Source organism: Syngnathus leptorhynchus, chromosome 7 (assembly GCF_054491065.1).
Source record: "Syngnathus leptorhynchus isolate UIUO chromosome 7, UIUO_Slep, whole genome shotgun sequence".
Taxonomy (NCBI): domain Eukaryota; kingdom Metazoa; phylum Chordata; class Actinopteri; order Syngnathiformes; family Syngnathidae; genus Syngnathus; species Syngnathus leptorhynchus.
Window position 1 is genome coordinate 5,996,042 of NC_141201.1, and position 24,886 is coordinate 6,020,927.

A 24,886-nucleotide genomic window follows, 5' to 3' on the forward strand; every position below is an offset into this window, starting at 1 on the left:
GTTCATCAAGTGCCACGAGGTCATTTGGACATTTGTGTAGATCAATGAACAATCAATTTTAAATTAGCAATGCAGAGCTGCAGTCAGCTGGGGAATGGAATTTTGAATTACACGAACACAACATATGTTCCGCTGTTTAGAAACATAAAGCCTGTTGTCATTGAACATCGAGTCCCTGATGATTGCATGAATATAAATGGGTCAGCGGTTATCAATTGTACCAGCACACAACTCAAATCAGCAATTTTTCTAAATGCTATCTGCATTGCATCTTGAATTGGAAACGGGAATTACACAACTATTGTCTAACCCGTTGGCAAGGCTTGGTTATTTCTTTTCAAACATGGCTAAAATTGGCGATACTGTGATTATTATGTAAGCTGTTTTCAAATCTATTGAAAACTGGTTTAATTTTGAAACAAAGCAATTAGTTTCGCAATGCCTTCTATCTCTCGCTCTCTTTTTTTTTTCTAATTCCCCAATTCTCTGTAATAATTACCACATTGTCCTAAAAGAAACAATTGAACAGCTCAGTTGATAAAGTATTATACTAGTCAGCCAAGCAACTACTGGAACTCGTCAATACAGTCCAGGGACCTTGTGATCCTTTGGGATCAACTGTAATTTATTTGCTCGACGATCTGTTAGCACACACTTGTGATTTTCACATGTGCACAGAAGCGTTTCCTTCATCATTGATCTGAACTCAAAGATCCCTATGATGACAAACACTGCAGCTTATATCGGTGATAATTGTTTTATTAATTGTGCAGAGTGTGAAGTGTGAAATGTCTTAACATATTCTGTCAGGTTTGTTCAGATAAAATGCCCTCTAAGATAATAGGGACAGTGAATGTGGGGAAACGGTCAAGCCATTCTGTACATAAAATTTGATGATTATAATTGAAAAAAAAATTGCAAGGTAGTTTGTTTTGAGGGCAAGGTTGAAAATAAAACGTCTTTAAATCATCTCGACATGCATTACCAACCAAGCCACCTTAACACTACGTGCCAAAATGATGTGATGCTGAGGACCCATCTGCAAAGATCCTGTCAAAGCTTCAGAACCAGCAAGGTGTGAACGACATGAGAGATAGCTCTAAAAATTTATGAGCACAGAGCGCGCACACACACACGCAAGTGCACACACACGCACGCACACACACACTCAACTGATAAGCAGCATCAATCGAAGACATGATCTCATCTGAATGCAAAGCGTTTCTGCAGGATTGCAGATATCATCGTTTTCAGACTTGGGTTGAAGAGTGCTGATGTCGGTGACTGGTTCTTGCCACATACAACAAATGGTCTTCCTCGCAGATTATTTTCATTTCTATGTAGCAAAAACACATTGGCGGAACTAAAGGGGTGGGCCACTGGGGCACTGCCCCTCCCTACCCACCTTTAGCTTTTTTTCCATATCTCCCAACCGCTCCCTTTAGGGATATTATTGTGGATGTTTATCAGGGTTTTTTGAAGAATTTTGAGGATTTGTAGTTTTTTTGCTGACCCCTTGAGATTACTTGGCCCCTCTATGACGCCCCCCCCCCAAGAAAAAAAAAATCCTAGCTCCGTCAATGGCCTTAATCTATTTCCAAACATAGTGTTTACTTCCGGATGGTCCAGATCTCCTTAACCAATATTTTCAAATCGAGTCAATTTAAGCATCAGGTAAAATTGAAACTACATTTACCTGCATGCTCATGACTTTCTCATGTGACACACAGAACAAAAGGTCCAACCAAGTCAAAACCTCAAATACCCAAACATCAGTGACCACGTCAGACGTTTGCCCCAGATGCTTGGCCAACTGCCGAGCAGCCTTCAGGCCCCGCTTTAATGTGTGCTTAAGAGGCTGTATGACGGAGCGACTGCCGCGCTCTCTCTCTCTCTCCTCCAAATATCTGCCTATCATTTATTCATTCACACTCCCAGGACCGCTGCCGTCGTCATCTGAGGACCACGTCGTCTGAAGTTCTCCAGGCCTGTGTCGCTCAAAACATACGTACATGCACACACGAACGTGCACTTTGCCAACAGTCCCGGCGGTCTTTTAATTTTTTGACAGCCTATTTTTAGTGCAAAAAATAATCGAGGTGGAAAGTTCCATCTGTCCAACACTCGCGTTCCAGCTGCTCCTTTTTAGCAGCAGGCGGAAAGAGCAGTGGAAAAAAAAAATGCTGCTTATCAGATAAAACTGACACAGAGAGGATTTATTTATCACATGAATTCAGCTTTGGAAGGATTTACACGGTGAGAGGCAGCTTCTAAGTTGGATGCTTGGGAAGAATGCGTCTTGTTTTGTTTCTTCCACAGAAATGGAGATGATGTAAGAGTGGGCATGCGGCTTGTCACTTCTGAGAGCTCTGCTTTTCTAGTCTCGCATTTACACTTCAAAAGTTAGCGTTGAAACTTTTTACTCTTAACCATCTTGACTTGTCTCCTCTGATATCAGTCCACGATAATTCTCGTTATGATATTGCTGGATTTGTGATTTAGAGCAGCAGGCTGTTTATAAGTGACGGAATCACAAAGTGATCCGATACTAAATTCTGGCATCGATCCAAACAACAGTATTTTTTTTTTTGGGACAGATGGAAGTTTGTTGCATAAGCACGTCACCAACGCTGTTAAGTCAGGTTCATCTATATGTTATTTGATGAGCCGTTTATCATCATCTGCTTTGTTCGGCACCAAAGAACCAAATTACACGTGTGAGCACAGCCTAAAAATGGAAATCACGCCTTCACAATACTTCACGTGTGACCTAACGGCAATATTATGTAAATTACAGCAAATTTCATCACTGCCTCTACGAAAGGCATATTTTGTATGGTGTGAATGACACATTGATCGAAAAGTGACCAGGCTAGTGCTGTCTTTTCAAACTTTGAGAGGTTATAAAGTTCACAAAGAAAGTGCAAATTCAGCTTGATGTCAGTAAGCACGTCCTGAATGCCAAAAAGCTCGACAAACACCCCGAGTGGTTGTATAAACAGAGGGACAATGTCATTTGAGCTGTTAGATAATCGCAAAAATGTCCGGGAATATTTGATAAATGTGCCGTGCTCTGTGGGTACTTAGAATAGTTGTTGAAATGTTTGAAAATAATACACCTTCTCTTTTAACTTGATGTGGTCAACTGATTGAAACTCAATGTTGGTCCTGCCCAGACCCCTTGAGGGCTGTTCTGGGTGAAACATTAAGCCCGGGCACACGCACAGAGCAGCTCTGTGCTGATATCGCCATGAGGGGTTCATTGTGACGGTAGCTGAACCAATCAGTTTAAGAGCATAGAGCCTCCACTGTCTGTTTTGGAAAGACTGGAAACTTCCCTTAAGAAGAGCCAAGACTTCACTTTTGCCAAATATTTAAAAGGGAGAACTATAAATGTATAAACAAAATGTCATGTTTTGGTCAAAATAACTTAAAAAATTTGAAATTACAGTACACTTATCACACCCGTGTTTGCAGGCTAGTTGAAATCAACATGTTTCAAGGAAGCTAGGTAATTTCATCAGGGCTGTAAAAAGATGTTGCCATGGTGACCAAAGGCAGAGTGGTGTCCTGTGTAATGTGTATTTTATTATATTACATCTTATTTTAACTTTAGATGTGTATTTTTCTAGAAAACCCCTGATCAAATTCCAGACGGAATCAAAAGGTGTTCTAATTTTCATAGAGTTGAAGTTGAAATGTGCAAATTATTTATTTCACTGGTCTGTATTAAATATATTTACAGTATTTATAAGAGAGAAAAAAATAATAATAATAAATGTAGCTGGATTTTGTGGGCCCACCCATAATGCAGAGTTACTGCTGATTTAAAGCAAAGGTCACAAAATACCGCAACAAACCATCTCATGTCTCCTGACATAATCAGGCGATCAATCTACGGCTAAATTGTGACATGCAAAGCGTTGAGGTCAGTACACACGGCCAAAACAAGCCACGACAATCGATACGCTGCAATGTATTTATAGACGCACTTGTGACTTCCCACTGAGGCACAAGAAGAGTGAAGAAGCGGAGCAAGTGTCCCTCAAAACAGTTTGGATTTTCATTCAGTAACCTTGGAAACTTCCATTCTGACACGGTTGAAAAATATCTTTAGTATAGTCTTTTTAATCCAAACTATTTTTGGTCAGACACCAGCCCAGATTGAACCAATCTAACAATCTTACTTTGTGTGTGTCAGTGTGTGAGAGAGTGAGAGCGAGACGGAGGAAAAAGAACCTGAGTAAAAGTGACGAGCCACCGTCTGACTGCAGTGGAATACGGCTAAATAAGTGAACAGCCAAGTGAAACACGTCGACAACTAAATTCAATCTAACACCAAGACTGTCACATCCAAATTGACAGGCCTTGCCCGTGTGTGTGTGTGTGTGTGTGTGTGTGTGTGTGTGTGTGTGTGTGTGTGTGTGTGTGTGTGTGTGTGTGTGTGTGTGTGTGTGTGTGTGTGTGTGTGTGTGTGTGTGTGTGTGTGTGTGTGTGTGTGTGTGTGTGTGTGTGTGTGTGTGTGTGTGTGTGTGTGTGTGTGTGTGTGTGTACATATGGTCCAGTGGAAAAGCTGGCAGGGTGTTGGGACTTGCTCAGATGAACGTCAAGTTTGAATCTGAAGATGTATGATTTGAAATCAGACGAAAAAAAAACATTCTTCTATCACAAAAAATAGTAGATTGCATCAAACCTTTAATTACTCTCAAGCCTTCTTTTGCGTTATAAGTGGCTGATTTTTTTTACGCTTACCAGTTGGCAGTTATGAATGTTAAAATGCAAGAATTGAGAATTTTGTTTCCATTATATTTTACAGTCAAGTTGTTCCAAATAAGCTTCCAGTTGAAAAACAAAACTGTGTCCGAACGGATAGTTTGACCTCAGAGGTCAGCCCATATGGCTAATTATTGCTATCCCATCACAATTTGTATAGCTTCCACGCATAAATATTCGAAGGTTACGAAAAGAACTTTCACCATTTTACACTTAAAGTAAAAGTATGTTCATTTACATGTTCACAATTACATCATGGAGAAAAAAAAAAATCAAAATTTTTAAACTCATGGAAATAAAAATCAAGATGTCAAGCATCGCTGGAAACCCTGATATACTTTCAGGTAACTTTTTTTTTTTTTTTAATGTGTTGTTTGGTACTGCAAGACAATTTCTGGTCAAAAACATGAGTTAAATTTTAATTTGAAATAACGGTGTCCAAGCTGCAGTCGCTCACACACGAGCGTGCTGTCTGGTCAGAATGTTTGTTGTTAATCTCGTGGATTATCATTGCATCCTAACCACCGCGCATTGCGTTCATTTCCAAGTGCAAACTCGCCCACTTTTTGGTGGATCTGCAACAGTTGCGTTCCGTGGGCGAGAGAGACAGCGAGAAGCAGAGAGAGAGCGCGCACGCATGGATCAAACGTGAACAGTCCAAAGTGCTGTGGACAGACATGCTTGCATGCTGAGGAGCTAGAAGTTATTTGAAATCGGTGCTTTAGCTTTAGTTTGGTGGAAATGTGGGGATTTGACTCCCGGGTAAAATAAGTATTAAGGGGGATAAGAGGGGGGGGGGGGGCGTCGAACGGCTGTGATGCACGCGCCCAATACCACAATTCCATCTTTTTTTAATTCATTTATTTATTGAGTTATTTGTGTTTATTTATATGTGTTTATTTGATTTTTTTATTGCTTGTTTATCGTTATACAATTATAATTATTATTATTATTGAGGGTTAAGCGCTGTCAATTAGTGTGTTTCATGCATGTTTGTTCCTTTCATCCTTTGATGCTTTTTAATAAAGCTCTTCCATCTTCCACACTATCAGACAAGACAAGATGTGTGTGTACACATTCATCAGTCATTCTAATAGGTTTAATTGTGTTGCTGCGTAAAATCACTGCCAACAAAAAGTTCCAGGTTTTGCAAAAAAAGACTCACCCTCCATGCAGAAAATGACCATCCAGGCTATCCAAAGGTCCGAGTTATGAAACTTCACCATTGTTCCGAGCTGTTCAGTTCTGTGGTCCGCTCAGTTGCCTTGCAGAGAACTCGTCCTTGTAATGGCATGTGGCATGGAACAAGTGGGGTTTTACGCAGCGCGCTTAAGCCACTTTGTTTGTCCAAAACAAAGTGAAATGTTTGCACGCGTGCTCCAAAAGGAGCCCCAATTCATGTCCGCTCCGGTTCACCGGTCGCTGTCTCCCGTGATGGTGCGTCCCACCCTCCGATGCCCGTAAGCGGATCAGTCCAAGTCTTCTGTGTAAATAACCCGTCGGTTATTTGCAATCGGTGCAAAGCCCGATCTGAATCTCTCCACAAGTGTCTGAATGCAAGTTAAAAATTCGTCCCAAACTGTCCGTTTCCCCGCCGCGTTGGTGAGTGTCTCCAGCGCGTCCTGTGGCGCTCCATGCTTCCTCGCTTGATCTGCAGCAGCTGATTGGACCGGGTGTAAAGTTTACCTGAAAGGATTCTAACTTCCGGTTTGAATCATTCAAACTAAAACCGATAATCGTAAACAGGTGAGGAATATGACATATTCATGAGCATGCATTACCCGTTTGAAAACTGTGGCATTCCACGAATAGGCTTGCAATTTAATATGCGTCATATGTTCACTCTGTGATGACATTCTATCAAAAGCACCAACTAAGTATTTTACTCTTGTACTTTGTTTGGGAACACGTTCAACTTCCTATCATTGTTCAAATTTTTCCGTGAACTTGACGCGCCTCAGTGGCAGAAATCAGCTGGAGTCCGGCTGTTGCCTAGAGACCGTTGACGCCAGAAAAGGGAGTGAAATGTACTTGCGCCCTCTTGTGGTGCATTCGTAGATCGACTAACTGCAATGAGTCTTTTCTTTTGTAACAGAGGTATCAAAATACAGACTTATATCCGTTCAGTCACATCAATTTTATGTGGCCCACGAAAGGCTGGAAATGATGTGCATCAATAGCAAATGTCTACTTTCTTATGAATTGCGTTGGAAGCAAATAGAAAACAAAACACCCACACTTATCTTAGTATCATTTGTTGCAAAAATATTTAAGATTTTCTTTGTCACCTTCCAAAAAAAGTATTTGTTTCACTGAACATTGTGTTGATATTTTTATTTGGACGGTCTTCTGGTGGAAAGCAGGGTGCAATCAAAGATGTTGCATTCAATATTTGATCCACTGATCAAACACCTCAACAACTTAATTTGTCACGTTTTCTTCATCACAGTTTTGTGTCTTGGTCAACACACAACAAACACACCTTTTTAAATCAATATAATAAGTGCCGGCAGCACAACACTGTGTCTCGGGGGTTCTGGGTTTTCAATCTTATATCCAGGAAATTGCATAGGAGAAGTCTGGACAAGATTTGTGTCTGTGATGGAGATAGAAAATGTGTTTTTCAAAGACAAGGCGGACTAAACTACGTAACATCTCTAGGCACAATAGCTTTGCGTCAAAAGCTTCACACTCAGGCTGTTGTGGGACACAAATGCAGTGAAATAAACCATAATTTGAATTGTGATTACTGAGGCGCTACATGAGAGTCTGGTAGCTAGACTGAGCCAGAAGGACACAGATGCATCCTGCTTGTGAACACTTTTTCATTGCATATGTTGCTTGATCATCATGAGCATATTTGAAGTCTCACATCTCTTAATTGTATACTTTTTCAAATCTGGCAATATATTTGCATTGGAATATCTTTGCTGGCTTTCCAGTGTGGAGTTTGAACGTTCCTCCCACATTCCACACAATGTTCCACTATCTATGAGCTGCAGTGTTTTAAGAACAGGTCCGTGCAGGCTCCTCATGAGGTTCATGAGAGCGACATAGTATCCGCAGGCAACATGTGGGTGACCCATGTGAGTGTGAATGGTGCTTTGACTACATGTGCTCTCTGAGATTGGCTGGCAATTGCTCCAGGGTGTATCATGTCTTTTCTCCTTTTTGGGATCGGCTCCACTTAATAAGGATGTGCAGCAGGGGAAGGGCCATAAAAATGTTTTATAGTCGATATTTCATATTAATCACAAGTATGGAGAATTTCTCTCATTTCCTTTCTCCATATGTAAGATTTTAAAGTCCTGTTAATCTTTTATACTAAATGTCAATTCCATTATATGTCAGATGAATAAATAATTTTAGATGTGTAACCTTTCTGTAATTTATTACTTTTTCTTTGAGCTTTTTGCATAATTTCCAAAGTCTACAGTTTTATTTACGAATGGAAAAAAGAAAAAGATATAAAACGACCAAATATTGGACAGATATATGGTTTTATTTTAAATAATTATTTAATTTCATACATGCAAGGATCTGATTGGCTACAAAATAGCACAAATTTCAGACTTTTGATTGACAACACCACCAAGAAAAGGAAACAATGCCACCTTGTGGTAAAATACACAATGCTTTCAGATATAATGACTTGTCAGACCATTGACTGACTACCCTGAGCTCCAAGATTGGTTTACAGCAGACCAGCACGTTGCTGGCAATGGAATAATGTTGAATTGCATTTACACAAACACAAACACACACACACACACACACACACTGCCAGCACGCCAGATCTGCCCCTTAGGAAGCATCAGCCCTGAAATGACAAAAAAGGGCAATGCTTACTGCAGGACCATAAGATGATTTATTAAAGTAAGAGCCACAGCTCATTCATTTGATAAATAAATAGTTCTGGCACCAGCACTGGCCCTTAATAAGCACAAAAAGTAGCGAAAGCAATATTCGACCGTGTGACCTGTTTATTTCGCCCTCACAAAAATGTGACTCACGGGAAACTACACTGACTGTGAGAAAGGCTGCAGAATATTAACGGAGATAGTCACAGATCACAGATAGCAAGACGAGGGTAGGGTGTGTTGCGGCACAGCAGGTGAGACCTGTTGTGGCTGCATAGCAGTAAGACAAAACAAGGTGTGACAGCCGCGTGACAAGATCGGAAGGTTGTCAAATCAACGAAAAAACTCACCTCGTCGCTGCTGCTACTACTACTGCTGCTGCTGCTTGAGGAAGAAGAGGAGGATGTGTTGGACCCATGTCCTTCCTTATGAACCTTTTTCTTTCCATCCTTTGATTCCGTTTTCTTTCCATCCTTATGATCACCACTCTTCCCATCTTTACTTTTGCTCTTTCCATCCGATGACTTTTTCTTGTCACCGGATTTGGCCTTGCTGTCACCCTAAGAATTATGTACAGATGTTTTCACCTCAATTCAAGTATTTGTCAATTAAAATGTCAGTGATGTCACAAACAAATCCTAATGTACCTGTTGAGACAGACTTTGTTGTAAAAGTCAGTCAGAAAAACAAATACAATCAAGTCAATCGAAATACAGATACATTAACTGCTGAGTCACATTTATTTAAAAAAATTGTAATAATTAAAGTACCTTATCGTCACCCTTCTTACTCCAAGGCCAGCTAAACTCGTCCTTGTTAGCCTCTTGTTTTGTCATGGTCTCCTCACCACCGCCCATCGCTGGAAATGAAAACAAATGTAGTCAGCACATTTCAATGAACTTCACTCAAAGTTTAGGTTGAGCATGCAACTGACAAGTTCATTATCATATTAGGTGACAATAATATTTAAAAGTTTCTTGAAGTAAAATCTTACCATCATTAAGATTGAAACTCATCGTGACTTCGTGCAAATCCAAGCGACAACTATGACAGCAAACCGGAAGCACTGAGCGTCAATAAACCAGCCGCAGCTGAAACCACGTGACTCAACCAAAAGCAGCCACACCTGAAACCACGTGACTCAACCAAGCCGCACCTCTCAGGAGCTTCCTGGTGCGCAAACGCATTTTTACCAATTACCATTCACTACTACGTAACACTGCAGCATGAAGCCCACTTAATGAATTTTTGCATTAAATTGCCCCCCCCCCCCCCCGCTTCATATGTATTTATTCATTTTGTATTCATTTTTTAGTAATTTATCTCATTAAATCATGGATAGATTTGTTTAATTAGTAAAACATTTACAAATATACATTTTGTTTATCTTCAAAAGTATATTTATTGCTTATTTGTATGATTAAAACTAACTAAACGGCATTTTCTTTAAAAGCTGGACACGATTTGGACTAAAGCATGTAAACTCGCTGCTGGATTAATAATGATCCATACAAAATACGGGCAGCTTTTTTTTTCTCTCCACTCTCACCTTGCAAATAGTCATATGTCATCTGATCCGGCAAATCTTTGTAGTCCAAATGTTGGGTTAATGTTGAGATCTCTCTTTGTTTGGTCTATGTCGTGTTATAATAGTGCCAAAACACATTTTTTATTTTTTTTTACATCCATGAAGCACAAATTTATCACACTACCTTTTTCTTCTTTTCATCTTAACTGTTAAGAAATGTCAGATAAAGAAGTTGAGTTGTTGATGAATCTGAACCCTTACACTATTTGTATAGTGCTCTATTTAATAATGATCACAGACAGGGTACACAAAATACAATGTTGTTGTTTTATTCCCTGAGGCAATTATCCCTGATATAAAAATCATCTTTTTTTTTTTTTTTCCTACGACACAATCATTCCTCACCAAATCCACATTTCCTTTGATTCCTTTTGATTCAATTGTTTTGACATCTCATCACTTGTAAGACCTGCTTCTGTATACATCAGTGGCGCTGAAGTGCGGGGTGGAACGGGGTCCTGCGTCCCTATATCGGTACGTACTTCCCATCAATGACTCCATGGGGCTTAAGGGTCTGCGAATGGGTGGCCGATCTCCGCCGGCAGTTGTGGTCACGGGTGGATTGGAGAGCGAGGGAGCCAGAGGATTTACAAGAGGTTTGGAGGGAAGCAATGGATAAGTGACGACGGGAGCGCCACCGGGCTTAATGGTTCTGCTAAATCCCGAGTATCCACTCGCACCTGGCTCTGGTGGTATTACTGGAGTGGGGCGTTTCTCAGCACCAGGAATTTTCTGCAATAAAAAAAGGAGGATGCTATAATGGGGGGGGGGGGGGGGGGTGCATTTCAACATGGCTACAAGCTTCCAAAAGTTGATTTAGCATGATATGGCTCCTTCCCATTCTATTACTTGCCTTCTCCTTTTTCTTCTTGTCTTTTTTGGCCTTTTTGTTTTCCTTGTCACTGCCGCTGGAACTTGAGGAACTGGAACTAGAAGAACTGGAACTTGAAGAACTAGAGCTTGAATCCTGAAACGCATGCCACAGGTTGTAAAAAAAAAATAAACATAATCCTTACACACCCACTGAATTATCCTTCCATCAATCCGTCCGTCTGTCCATCCGTCCATTCATTGCAATCACAGCACATACTGTATGAAGACAACGTCAGGTGAGTGAACCACTAACTAACCTTTTTCTTCTTCTTGTCCTTCTTCTTTTTCTTCTTCTTGTCTTTCTTCTTTTTCTTCTTATCACTACCGGAACAATCTGAGTGCTTAGATGCAAATGAAATAATTTGGTTAGCGCACTGTAGCCCCTTCCCACCAATTTACATAAAATCTGTTTGAAATTTATTGGCAGTCTCACTTTTTTCTTGTCCTTCTTTTTCTTCTTGTCCTTCTTTTTCTTCTTTTTCTTCTTTTTCTCATCATCACTAGAAGAATCACTAGATGAGGAAGAATCCTGCACAGAAAATCATTTCTATTTAGGATCTACAGAATGGGTATTTACAATCTAAGATTACTATAGAAGACTTTTTAATTCAGTTTCATTAAATTGGAACGGCTTTGCTCTCATATTAGTTTGTACCTAATTAAGTGACTGTAATGTAATGTATATTTTTCACCTTCTTCTTCTTCTTTTTCTTCTTCTTATCTTTTTTCTTCTTTTTCTAAAAAAATGATTTGTCATTTAAGTTCAGAAAAAAATCAATGTAATGGTGAGTAGCGCATTTACTGACCTTGACGCTGTCACTATCAGAAGAGGAGGAGGAAGAGGAGGAGGAGGAAGAGGAGGAAGAGCTGGCCTTCTGATGACAAAATAAATACAACAAATATTCACATTATGATGAAAATCTGCAGCAAATATACTGTATATTGAAAAAGATTCTAGACAAATATATTAATAGTGTGATGCATTTACCTTCTTCTTTTTCTTCTTCTTTTTCTTCTTGTCATCATCACTGTCAGATGAAGAAGAGGAGGAGGAGGAGGAGGAAGAAGAGGAAGAGCTGGAGTCCTGTTCAGAGATTGGGAGAATAACATTATGATGAAAATCTGCTGTGAATATACTGTATATTGTCAACTATTCGAGACAAAAATATTATTAGAATAATGCATTTTTATTTACCTTCTTCTTCTTTTTCTTCTTCTTTTTCTTTTTCTTCTTGTCATCGTCACTGTCAGATGAAGAAGAGGAAGAGGAAGAGCTGGAGTCCTGTTCAGAAATTGAGAGAATAATACAAAACACTGTGATTACTGACTACACAAGTAACAAAGGACAATAACAAACCTTCTTCTTCTTCTTCTTCTTCTTTTTCTTCTTCTTCTTTTCATCATCACTATCAGATGAGGAAGAGGAAGAAGAAGAACTGGAGTCCTGTTAAGATGATTTTTAGAAACATAAACAAGTCATTGCATAATAATAATAATAATAATAATAATAATAATAATAATAATAATAATAATGCATCCAATTTATGTAGGTCATGGAGGATGTCAGAAAATTGGGACCACAGAATTAAATACTGTATTGGGTAATACAAGAGGTACAAATGCAAACCTTATTCTTTTTCTTCTTCTTTTTCTTTTTCTTCTTTTTCTTCTTGTCATCATCACTGTCAGAAGATGATGACGATGAAGAAGAAGAAGAAGAACTGGAGTCCTGTTAATACAGTTCAAGTATAATAAGTACGTATAATAAACCAACTCACAATAAATAAAATAAAGTCAATACAAGAGGGATAACACACCTTCTTTTTCTTCTTCTTTTTCTTCTTCTTTTTCTTCTTTTTGTCATCATCACTTTCTGAGGAAGAGCTATCAGAAGACGAAGAAGAAGAGGAGGAGCTGGAAGAATCCTAAACATGAAATTAGACACAAATTATTTATTGACAGTAATTAGTAACAATCAGTTTACTCTTTTGACCAAACTTTTTTTTTATACTGTACCTTCTTTTTCTTCTTCTTCTTCTTTTTCTTTTTCTTGTCTTTTTCATCATCATCACTGTCCGAAGATGAACCAGAATCCTGCTGAAATAAAAATCAGCATGAGGCTCATTTGACACTCGATTATTTCGCTCTTTTCGTCAACACTATGGTCACCTTTTGCTTCTTCTTCTTCAGCTTCTTTTTTTTCTTTGGCTCCGTCCCATCCTCTCCCTCTCCCTCATCATCACTTAGGTGGCCTTCCTCTGTACCACCCGGGAACGCCGCTGCTTAAAGAGTTTGAATGATTCCCCTGACCCAAAAATTTGAACTGCTCCTTGATGTGTTGAACATCACACTTACCACCCGGTATGTAAGTTATAGAAGGATCTTCTGCTGCTTTATACTATTAAAAAAAAAAAAGATAATTACCTGATGTTTAAGCGAGTGACATATTGTGCAAAATGTTCATGTGAGTGTGTCACCTTGTCATCATAATTATTATCCTTCGATGCATCTTCAACTCCTGTGGAGAACATCAATACGAACATCAACAAATATGTTTGGCTTTATTGATTGTTCGTATTAAAGAAAAATGTGTCACACTCACCCGTTGATAAAAGTGATTCTTGCGCTTCATCCTGTAAATAACAATCAAGATTTTTTTCACTCCCTTCTTGGACTTTGTCTGCATCATTAAATTTGTATTGGGGTCTTTTTATACTTCACTGTTTTGTAAAATGTTCTTGTAATTGCAATATGGATGTAATTATGACTCCATATTAAACAAAAATAATGTGAAGTTAATGAGTTCTATTACTGGAACAGTCCGGAAAAGGTAATAAAGCCCTTCAGAAATCTATGTAGCCCCTCCAGCATTTAATGTAATATTTTTTATGTTATATACTTGCAAATTATATTATCAGTATGAGTGATTTCACAAACATGGTTAACATACCTTTTCCTTTTTTTTCTTTTTCTTCTTTTTCTTTTTCTTGTCATCACTATCAGAGGAGGAAGAGGAGGAAGAAGAGGAGGAGGAAGAAGAGGAGGAAGAGGAAGAGGAGGAGGAGGAGGAAGAGGAGGAACTGGAATCCTATGAAAGAAGCGAAGGTTTAACAATTAGCATCAAGCCTAGATTTTCATTTTTTTCCATGATTTAGAGAGGAGATGAATAAAACTCAGTTACACATATTGTAATCACACCACCTTCTTTTTCTTCTTCTTCTTCTTCTTCTTTTTCTTCTTCTTTTTCTTGTCATCATCACTATCAGAGGAAGAACTGTCAGATGACGAGGATGAGGAATCCTGTGAAGTAAAAGAACGAAATATGAATTGATGTCAAAAAAAAATTTTTTTTAATGTATGTTTTTCCCCAAAAAATAATAACGCCATTATTTGGCATAGTTGTACCTTTTTGTCTTTCTTCTTTTTCTTCTTCTTGTCCTTTTTCTTTTTCTTGTCCTTTTTCTTCTTCTTTTCATCGCTGTCTGAGCTGTCAGATGAAGAGGAATCCTGTGAAGCGAGGGTGGAAAAGCCATTTCAACGAAACATAGTTGTCTTAATACGAGTTATTATTTTTATTTTTACTAATACGACCTTTTTATATTGATCGACATTTTGCACGTTTTCATTATTTCTCTGAAAAACTGAAAGAAGTGTGCCTGAATCCATTCAAGTAGTTTCCCAGCAGTGCTATATGATGCAAGCGTAAGCAGAAGCTTTATATGAGACAAACTCGTAAACATTTTATGAAAATCTGCCATCGACAGTATTACGCTAGTCATTCAGCATGGCGTGCGTGGATTTACCTTGTTCTTTTTCATCTTATCCTTCTCTTTCTTGTCATTGTCCTCATCAGAAACCTGAAACAAGCCAGAAGAAACTGATAAGATGAGATATTTTCATAATTATCTAGAAAGGTAGATCTAGAGGCCTTGTCCATGATTCCATAGCAAAATGGGAATATTTCAAATGAAATGTCATTCATCTCTCACCTGCTTTAACTCTGGGTCTCCAGGAAGTTGCATTTGTTCATCTAAATAAACACACAACATTATGGATCAATCAATTCAGCCGAACCACCAACAATGTTTTTCTCCATATATGAATCTCCCAGGAGAAATAATTTCTCCTACCAGTAGGTGCTATGATCAACTTGTCCCACATGTATTCAGGCACCACTTTTTTCTTCATCTTCTCCTTTTTCTTCTTCTTCTTTTTTTTCTTGTCATCCTTCAAGATAATAATGCGTTACAATTATTTATCTAGCTATGTATCCTTTAACAAGTTGAGCAAGTGTTCTACACAGAAACTACAATTGTGTGATTTCATATTGTAATTATAATATTTTGATTGGTGCATTACAATAATACGAATGTTTTTTTCTTTCGAGGTAGAGTACTGAAAGCATTGTCAGGAGTTCAAATGTTGAATTATTATGTTGACTGTCCCATTCAGGGTTAACAACTGGTTAAACAAGTCATTCTTATCCTTGTTTCACAAACCATGATTATATCACAGTCAGATGTTACTTATTGGAAAAATGAAGGTTAGATTACTGACAATTTTTGTATAAAATTAGAAATAGCAAAAATGTAGTCACTCCAACTGCTTAAAATTGTTTTTGTTCATTCTGGAGTGGTAAAAAAAAATGAAAATAATGGAAATCAATTCAATGTTACAACATGTCTGTGTTGTACATTCCAAATGGGTGTGCCTTCAATCATATACTTCCTTAACGCCTCCACCTACTTTCTCTCAGGCAGTCCAAAGCTTGAGGCAGTACTACCTTTTGGAATGCAGCTTTTTTTTTTTTTTAAGTCTTACATCTTGCACCCAAATGCCTGTGGTGGCGAGTTTGGTTTTCACCTTGTTTCCTTAGCGCAAACTGCCTTAAGTCAAGAGATCATCCTTTTAAAAAATATATAATAAAGTTGTCAAAAGGTTTTCAACTTTCAAAAGGTTGCTGCTGAAATACTAATTTGGAAATTTAATAGGTCACATCAACAAAGCTTGACTCAGTTTGAATGAAATGTGCATAAGATGAAAACTGGAGAATTTTGAAATGATTTTTGCAAAGACGTTCTTGCTGACTTGGCAGGAGGGGCAATCGTTTATTCCTGAACATGTGATGACAACGTCTAGTGGCAGACATGCTGAAGCAATATTTGGACACGCTCTTGATCGAACATACCTCACTATCACTGTCTGAAGAGCTGCTGGAAGATGAGGAAGAGGAGGAAGAGGAAGAACTGGAATCCTGTAGAAAGAGAGTGGTGTTGTTTTCTGAATAGGTTTATTTATTTGGGCCTTCATTAATGTAAATGAGATTGTTGTCTTTGCTACGAGCTCTTTAAACACACGAAGGGGCACATGTCCACCCATTGCAGCTTTGAAGGCAGTCCATTGTACCTATCACAAAGTGCACTTGGTCTACTTTCTACAAAACACATTAATCACAAGCCTGACCAGTTTAGTCCAGTGCAGCCAGGCGTGTATTTACTTGGTCTCAGGCACGGCACACCCTGAAGACACCATAAAAGGCCTCACTTGCTGCCTTGTAAAATAGATTCTCATTCTAAAAGCCATGATTACACTTTGATTGGATATATTGCAATATCTTCATCAACTGTCTAAGGTCATTTATTTCAAATTCAATTCACATCATTTCCATTGTATTACAATAATTTATTTTATTTTTGTTTGATTTGATGATTTTTTTTTTCGGTTTTTGAGATGCAGTTATTCATTGACGGTGATCTCAAAACTGCACCCCACCGTCACTGAAAAATTGACGTATAAGGTTTCCCATGAACACTTCATCTTGATAAAAGTAATAAAAACCATACCTTCTTTTTCTTCTTCCTCTTCTTCAGTTTCTTCTTCTTCTTCTTTTCCTTCTTGCATTCATCCTCACTGTCTGAGGATGATGAAGAACTATCATATGAGTATGGTACCTGGTGACAAAAAGTGACATATTTGTTACTGTTCTTTAATTGGGAACAGAGCAGCTAGAGTGACTCTGAATTGATACTTACCTGGCCATCTGTAGTTTCTATCGGTTGACTCCTGTCATCGACACACGTTTGTATTTCTACCGGCTCTATTTCCTCTGTGAGAGACCCCAAACGACCAGGAGGGAGGGCTCCTGGTTCCTTTACACTTGCAGCTCCACGAGGAGCTATGGTACAAAAAAAATAGGTCATACGTATATTACATCAAAAGAAATTTGGATGCACTCTGAAATGAACATTTTTAATTGTTCACATGTAGAATTAACAAACAGTGCTTCCATTTAATTGATTGACTAATTTGAGAGCTGCTCTTATAACAAGTATAAACAACATCTATTATTAAGTTATTTAATGTTAAACTCAACAAACTGTTTTGTAGAACGAGAAAAACTACCTTATGCCATTTGCAATAAACCTCAACAATGACTTTATTACATTATGAGAATAATCAGCAGTGCCCCACCCCTGGCAACAGAAGAATTGCCCAATGTCCTGTGATATCCTGTAATAAAACAAACTGAAATAGGCACAGACTCATTTGAAAAACAGAGGTTTTATGTTTCTTGATCGTGTAATATGTATGAGCTAAAAATACTTGTGGATAAAATAATGTCATTGGAATCAGCTAACCTTCAGTGAGAGGGAACTCCATTTACGTCCACCTTTCTCCTCTGCCGAGGAAACCTCCCAAACACACCCTCAGTCCAGGTTTATTTGTGAGGAGACAGCATGAAAGATAGGGCTGGGTCATAAAGTATGTGTTAAGTAGGGACTGGTAAGAGAAATTTCAAAATAAATCAACATTTGAACAAATATTATTGTTTAATTAACAAGAAAGTTAATATACCAGGAACAATGCCATATATGCTTGTGACTGTATTTGCTATACAGATAAAAATATTATTGTTGTGCGTTTTACACATAAAATGATGTGTGTTCCTTTATTTTGAAAACCGTACAGAAACGTTTACCTGTGCCAACAGGTAATGCTTGTTCTACTACCTGTAGTCGTAGTGACAAGATTATAGCTGTCTGAAACAGGAAATGCCACCTATTCAGTTGACAAAACAATACAGATTGTTTTCTTAACTATTCAAGCATAACATTACTTCTTTGAGGAGATAAACACGCAAGTTTGGAGGATCCGGTGGTCTCAAACGAAGTTCACAAATTGATGTTATTACGCCTCGTAGCGGATGTTTCGAGTTCTGCATAAAATGTGAGAATGCAGTACCTGCACTAAAGTTGGATGAAATATAATTATATGTTTATCTATTTGTATACAAACGATCATAAAACTTAAAAGTGTCTCCAAAACAATCCCTTAAAACATGCGCCATTTATGGCGCATGTGTTATTTTACTAATTGTAATAGCATCTCAAAGATGAAGTATATCAAGAAAATTACGTAATTTCTACGGGTTGTAAATGGTGTATGAGCAGCCAAGTAGACGGATGTAAATATGTAATAACAAATAAAAAAAAAAAGACGGCGTTGTCAAGCTCAACAACGGAGACTCCAAAATTGCAAGTTAATTTTCAGAGTAAAAATCAAATATGCTAATCATAAAACAGGAATTCGATTGATTCCAGAAAATATACTTGAACATTGTGGTAACTAAATTTAGTTTCATAAAATATTGATATCATGTATAATAATGTTAAAATGTATATAATTTAGGAGCATTGTAGTTTACGTTGAAAGGATAATCGTATTTCCGTTTTGACTTTGTAATCGTGTTTTTTTTCCTGAATTGGTGACGCTGTCATTCAAAATACTTCTTTGTATGGCTTACAAAGTAGAAGAATGTCGCCCACCGCCTGAAAGAGTAAATAGAGTTGACGTGATCAGCACGGTACATCGATTTTTTTTTATGTTTGTCTGTTTAATTGCACCAATCTTTTGCATGCTTTTCGAGGTTCCAAAACTTGCTTTCATTTTATTTCCATAGCTTCATGGCGTTCTTTGTCAGCCCCTGATGACTTACGACTCATCATGCCGAGCCACACGATGCCCGTGCTGGCCGCACTGTGGTTCTGTTTTGGCCGACACGTCTTCTGCGATGATCTGAGGCCAGATTGTGACAATGGAAAGGTTAAGATTTTTTTTTTGTTATTATATTTTCCAATGATGATGCTTGTTGCACCGAGTGATGAGATCATACCATGACATTATATTTGATGTTTGCATAGTTGCTTGTGGAAAGGGATCTACCTACAGATGCCATCTACTGGGGCTGTCCTGCTCCCGCTGCTTGGTTAAACTCCACTCAGGTAACCATGGTTACAGCAGGAGGAATATCTGTACCTTTGCATGCTTGACATCTTTCTCGCCTGCATACCACTTTGCAGGCATGACTAATCGACCCACTTTTAATCATGCTCAAATGTGCACAGCATTAAGTGACCAAACCACAGGAGAAACTTGGTCATACATTATTCCTTGTTTCTTGAATAAAGTACAGGACATATTTCAAGCAATGCTAGGAAAGGTTTTGAGCGTTTGGGGTACACAAGCATCGCCTCCCACCCAAAGTCAGCTGGGATAGGCTGCAGCACACCCTAAAATAATCAATTGCCATAAAAACGCATGGGTGCACGTGATCCGAATGAGTCCACATGTTTTCTATCTGAGACAGCGGTCTCAATTGTTTCGCTCTTTTTCATTCTTTGCTCTTCACAGAGGTTCCCCAGCGTCACCACAGTGTATGATCCCGAGGTGAGCAAAATGCCGTTAAAACAGACATCCTGCCTTCACGAAAAGGGCTATGTGTGACCAACCTTTTTTTTTTTTTAACAGCTTCCCAGACCGGTCTGCATAAATGAGGCAATTTCATACCACCACAGCATCCCCAACAGGTAATTGTATTTTATTCTTACAATTGAGTTTGATCATCCTAATAAAGGTGGCAATGCGGTGCTTAGAGGTTATCACATCTGCTTCACAATTTTCATATTCTCCGAGCGCTTAATAAATAAAATATTCATAACTAGGGATTGATATTCTGCTCTAATGTGTCATCCGGTGATAAAGACATTTGTTTCTTAGCATATGTGGACAATTCTTTTGTGTCGCAGCGGTGCGTTCAGGCCAGTCGGAGCACAGAGTGGAGATTACTTGTACTGTCCTCCTCAACGGTGGCTTAATAACCTACATGTGAGTAATTTCCAACCACAAGTGACTTTCCCTCAACTAATCTATTCCAAGATGAAAAAGTTGGTTTATTGTATGGTTAACAGTTTGTACATCATCTTATTTTTTATATTTGGTCTCATATTTGTGTTTGTTGTGTATTTACCAGCAAGGAGCTGCTGTATTGCTCTACCATCCCTGCGCAGCCTTCAGGGAGCGTCCGTTGATGTCCATCCTTGCCGGTTCATGTCTTCTCAACTACATCATCACTCCTCACCCACAGCTCAACAAATCTATGGTAAGAGGTGATCCTCGGTTAGAGTTTGCAATTCATGAAATAACATTTCGGTATCATGTGTGTATTCATTCAGCCTGTAGCCTTGGTGTCTTGGGGAAGAACATTGGAACTTTCCACTGCAGCTTCTTCAGATGTTTGCCATTGGCTGCAGAGCACGACAATGTCGAGCAGTCACATCAGTGGCAACTACAACTTCCTGTTGACAGGCGCTACAGAGGAACATGGACACAAACGCACACGTCGAGAGGGACGTCACGCAAAGTCCAAGGTTTGAGTCTAAAGTTTTTTTTCTCTTTATCTCAGGGAGATGTTTGTTAGCATCTGTTTATGCAAATCTGCAGGAGTCTGTGAGGCAATGCTGTGAGCAGATAATCTCATCATGGCTTAAAGGAGGGATCGAGGCCGAGAAAGGTCCCACCCCGAGGACCAGAAACAAGCAAGACCTACAAGATCAATCAAGGCAGGAAAGGGCCGCGATCCCACCTAATGATGACATAAAAACAAATGGAACATTTCAAGCGTCTCATGTTTTGACATACCTGAAAAACAGCAACACACATGAACCACGGATACATTCTCGAATGGATGCAGCCTTTACAAATCTATCTGATTTGAGGAAAGCTGCATCTCAAAATCAGGATTTGTCATCCAGATCTGCAACACAGTTGGGGTCCAAGGTGTCAGGAACTATGCAGAAGATGGTACTCCTCAAGGTCTCCGAGACTGATAGACGTCATCCTGCAGCTAAACCCAGCTCCACTGCAGAAGGACAAACGCTGAAAAATGAAGTGGTAGATTTGAAAGCCAGAGAGTTGGCGCAGGAAAGTGACATGAAGGGACAAGATGAGTCAGCACCTCCAAAACACACTCACCCAGGGCGGGGGACTTACACCGACGACTGTGACGATTGCGCAGCAGGACGACAGTGTGAATGCGTCAAGGACTCGGAAGGCCGAGCCTCGATGGTGAGCGGCGGCTCGGCGAGGACCCGCAGGTCGAATGACGCGGTGTGGGCCGCGGGGGCTCTGGGCTTCCTGCTGGTTCTCCTCACACTGTCTGTTTTGCACACGCGCCTCTACCGACACTGGAGGACCATGCCCAGTCTGTACTGGCACGACCCACAGCAGGACTACGACAGCGTGGCAGGTTGGTCAAGCTACAAATGAAAAAGAGCATCAACATTTTGGAATAGTATTTCATTTCAATAGTAATTGTTTGGAACATAATTATGACTCATCACATATATAGGTCATACCATGCTTTTCATAAATATTGGCCTAAAGTGTCTATGGGGGATTTTTTGTCTTCTAGACGTTATTCAAAGAAGGCTGCAAATTGCAAAGAGGAGGCGGAAGAGAGGCCGAAGACAAGAGTGTGCTCTCCTGCCCAGCTCCTCCAGCTCGGAAGAGTATATGTAGATGAATGAAGGAACCACCGTGTTTGGGGAACTTGTTCAAGATAGTGTACATTTGAACTTTTTAGTTTGAGCTAACACAGATGCATTTCATAAAGGGACAAGATTTTTTTTTTTTTAACAGCCCTACCACAGCAGTCTGAAAAATTAAAAGTTGTACATATATTTCATATTATAAACTGTTCAAATCCAATTAATAATAGTGTATTTCTTACATTCGAAAGTTCATCGTTGTGTGTTAACTGAGGCCTGTTGTGGTTTGGGTAAATTAGTAATAGGTTCTATTTTAAGGCTCAGCCCAGTGCTTTTTGTACAATAGTTGAAAAGAAAGCACCCAAAACGTGGACAATTAACTTGTTTTATTATTTTATTACAAATGTACAGCTTATGAGTTTCCGTTACGACTGACCTTATTAAGTCATTGTTCTCTGTCTCTACATTTATACATTTTTTTTTTTAGTGTTTTTCTGTTAAAAGACAACGCTCCCGTCACCCATCTCCCAAAACGTATGCCCGTCGGGGGGTGACGGCACACGGACAGCAACGCCACAGTGCACGACGGCCGGTGCTTCAGCATTGGGCTAGGCTCAAATAAAAATCACAGGCTGATGGAAGGCTTGGTCCAGCCGATGACCATTGGGGTGTTTAAAAGTGTAAGCAGATGGAGAAATTAAAGTATGCTGGGTCACGATGACTAAAGCAGTTAACATTCACACAAGACTCGGCGTCCTCTAAACGAGGGACGGAGAGAGGTTCCATGTGCGTTTTATTAGACCTCTCCCTCCCTTGTCATTCTGAGATGACTTGTAGTGCTAAGCCCAAGCGTGCTTCAGACCTTTTCCTATTCCACCATGTGGGCAGCCCTTGCATCGAGCACCTAATGCACTTGAAGTATGACCTTAAGGAGAGTGCGTCACATGTGACTTTATCCCGTTGGTGCTTGGAAAAATAGTGCTAGCTCCATCTTGTTCCGGCACACTCACAAGGCCAAATTGTACTGGATGCTTGGTGAATAGCTTTCGTAGCCTAAAGCCCACTTGAGCAGACAAATAAGACATAAATATGTCACCCTAACATGTAGCTTAATATAAAATATAGCAGGAAAATATAGATGTTCATATAGAAGTATGTACGACTCTAGTCTAAAAGTTGAATGATGGAAGAAGCTTTGAAGTATTTCAATTACAGCCAGTCAAACGAGAGATGATCATGTGCAAAGGCATTCAATATCAAGCAATGATACATTGCAAGAGTTGGTTTTTTTTTTGTTTTTTTGTTTTTTTTAGGGCATGGCAAACAATCAGCCCTCAGCTACGGAGGCATGCGACAGATGTGAGCGAATCAAACTACCAATTTGAAAAAAAGTTGACTCAAGTGCTGCTGAAGGTGGCCAATTTCTTCAAAGTGCTGAATGGGAGGTAAAAGGTTTTTTTTTTTTTATCAAACTGCGTGTTTTGAGGATGAGAAACCAGCAGGCTTGTTCGATTCTGCACTATTTGGCACAGTCCAAGCAGTTCTGTCACCTATCCGAGGCCAACTATCCGTGTTCACAATGCCGTCGGCCCAAATCGGCACACCGCAATGACAGAGAATTAAGAAAACAATCAAATAAAAAGGGCTTGATTGTGCTCACCAGGCAGCTAAAAATAATTGGAAAACAAAATCATTAACAAGCATAAACATATTTTCCGGATTGCTGAACTGCAACATTCGACAATGGCTAATTCTGAGATGATTTCACTGGAGCGATAAAATGAGGCAAATTGTAAGAGGAAAAAAACAAACAAACATATAAATGAACATTAAAAGACAGTTGAGGTTTGATTCAGGTCCTGTCATAAAACAAGGCCAAGGGGTTTTTGGTCTGACCGTTCCATCCAAACACTTTGGCACCTGGTAAACCCCTCGGCTGTTGAGTGGCTGTTTAAAGGAGCAACTCCAAAAAAAAAAAAAAACGCTCGAGAAATCCCCAGGACTGTTCACAGATTGTTTGTTAAACTAAATCCCAATGAGAAGTTGAACAATGTCTCCCTGCGTCACTAAATGAGAATCATACGTGAGACCGTGACAAACATAACAGAACATATCAATAAAAATATCATTAAAAAAAAAAAAAAAGCAACACAATATATCACAATTATTCCAGTGTTAAGTGTTTTTTTTTTTGTAAGTCTTAAGAGATGTAGACGCATCCCAAATCTGCCTGTTCAAAATGGGGGAACGAAGAAAGAAACATGCCAGAACATGCCGTGATGGACCTCCACAACAGGCTGGAACGCCTTTGCGGGAGCAAAAACCAGAGAGGGCGCCGTGTGAGCTTTGGAGTGGGGGGGGATCCACAAATCCGGACACGGAGAGCAAAAAAAACGGGCTGTTGATGTTGTTGGTCCAGGTGATTGAGCTGAAAGGTGGGATGGGGAACCACATCCGGAGAATAAATAAAGTGGCAACATATGGGGATGCGCTTGACTGTACATCAGCACCATCTTGCTTCCTTGTCGGCATCCCACGTGAAGCCATTTATCTTACACATGGGTTTCAGCGGCTCGTCCTCCTCCACCTGCTCCCTCTCTGTGCTCATTTAACATTTCCATCTGACTCCTTCCCATGCATAGTCCAACTTCTCTTAGCCCACTTCTTCCCGTGATCACATTGGCCCTCCTCCTATTTCTGTTTATCCGGAACCCCCCCCCCCCCCCCATCTTCTCTCAATTGTGTCACTGTTTCTTCTCACGGGTGGTGATGGTGACCAACTGCTTGGCGGCCTTGGCTATGTCGTAAGCGCACTGGATGACCTGCTGAGTGAGGAGCTGATAGTCCACGGCGGGAGCGCCCGGCTCCGAGGGCGCTGCCTTGCGACACTCCACCTGCAAGCGTGAGGCGCTGGAGGCCAACAGGCGGAGCGAACAGTGGACTGCATCCAGGGCTGGCCGCTTTAC

General features: G+C 39.6%; 5 protein-coding genes across 11 annotated transcripts in view; 1 reads left to right on the forward strand and 4 right to left on the reverse strand.

The window, feature by feature from the left end:
* The window catches only part of igsf11 (immunoglobulin superfamily member 11), a 49,545-nt gene extending 43,120 nt beyond the window's left edge, over positions 1-6,425 (reverse strand). For both annotated transcript variants that reach the window (XM_085917278.1, XM_085917277.1), the window contains exon 1: positions 5,939-6,425. In XM_085917278.1, the coding sequence (XP_085773404.1) occupies positions 5,939-5,999 (61 nt within the window). In that variant the 5' untranslated portion in view covers positions 6,000-6,425. The remainder of the gene's footprint in view (positions 1-5,938) is intronic.
* Positions 6,426-8,254: 1,829 nt separating this feature from the next.
* Positions 8,255-9,770, reverse strand: LOC147054411 (uncharacterized). Its single transcript, XM_085916536.1, has 4 exons — positions 9,628-9,770; positions 9,404-9,492; positions 8,984-9,193; positions 8,255-8,593 (listed from the first exon to the last, which is right to left on the reverse strand). Exons 1-4 carry the CDS (start codon positions 9,647-9,649, stop codon positions 8,588-8,590), a joined length of 327 nt encoding a protein of 108 aa, XP_085772662.1. The 5' UTR covers positions 9,650-9,770; the 3' UTR covers positions 8,255-8,587.
* A 704-nt stretch (positions 9,771-10,474) lies between these two features.
* On the reverse strand, positions 10,475-17,844 carry LOC147054412 (uncharacterized). Of its 4 annotated transcripts, none has more exons than XM_085916973.1 (26): positions 17,733-17,844; positions 17,127-17,269; positions 16,938-17,045; positions 16,283-16,348; positions 15,225-15,321; positions 15,084-15,124; positions 14,898-14,951; positions 14,500-14,601; positions 14,296-14,394; positions 14,045-14,182; positions 13,697-13,727; positions 13,572-13,612; positions 13,450-13,492; positions 13,264-13,373; positions 13,111-13,188; positions 12,912-13,019; positions 12,722-12,823; positions 12,452-12,538; positions 12,290-12,376; positions 12,083-12,178; positions 11,901-11,969; positions 11,787-11,831; positions 11,528-11,623; positions 11,352-11,435; positions 11,075-11,188; positions 10,475-10,953 (listed from the first exon to the last, which is right to left on the reverse strand). In XM_085916973.1, exons 1-26 carry the CDS (start codon positions 17,752-17,754, stop codon positions 10,618-10,620), a joined length of 2,397 nt encoding a protein of 798 aa, XP_085773099.1. In that variant the 5' UTR covers positions 17,755-17,844; the 3' UTR covers positions 10,475-10,617. The 4 variants fall into 4 exon arrangements, with proteins under 4 accessions (XP_085773099.1, XP_085773097.1, XP_085773098.1 ...); XM_085916971.1 differs by having other exon boundaries at positions 13,111-13,191; XM_085916972.1 differs by having other exon boundaries at positions 13,264-13,376.
* A 1,016-nt stretch (positions 17,845-18,860) lies between these two features.
* tp53i13 (tumor protein p53 inducible protein 13) lies at positions 18,861-22,668 on the forward strand. Its single transcript, XM_085916979.1, has 10 exons — positions 18,861-18,958; positions 19,055-19,197; positions 19,296-19,376; positions 19,786-19,821; positions 19,903-19,961; positions 20,181-20,259; positions 20,405-20,533; positions 20,607-20,801; positions 20,875-21,679; positions 21,845-22,668. The coding sequence occupies exons 2-10, from the start codon at positions 19,099-19,101 to the stop codon at positions 21,949-21,951; spliced, it is 1,590 nt and encodes a 529-aa protein (XP_085773105.1). The 5' UTR covers positions 18,861-18,958; positions 19,055-19,098; the 3' UTR covers positions 21,952-22,668.
* The window catches only part of git1 (G protein-coupled receptor kinase interacting ArfGAP 1), a 31,970-nt gene continuing 29,179 nt past the window's right edge, over positions 22,096-24,886 (reverse strand). For 2 of the 3 annotated variants that reach the window (XM_085916977.1, XM_085916976.1), the window contains one exon: positions 22,263-24,880. In XM_085916977.1, the coding sequence (XP_085773103.1) occupies positions 24,665-24,880 (216 nt within the window). In that variant the 3' untranslated portion in view covers positions 22,263-24,664. Of the gene's footprint in view, positions 24,881-24,886 lie in introns of all 3 variants that reach the window. The other variant, XM_085916974.1, reaches the window with a different exon arrangement.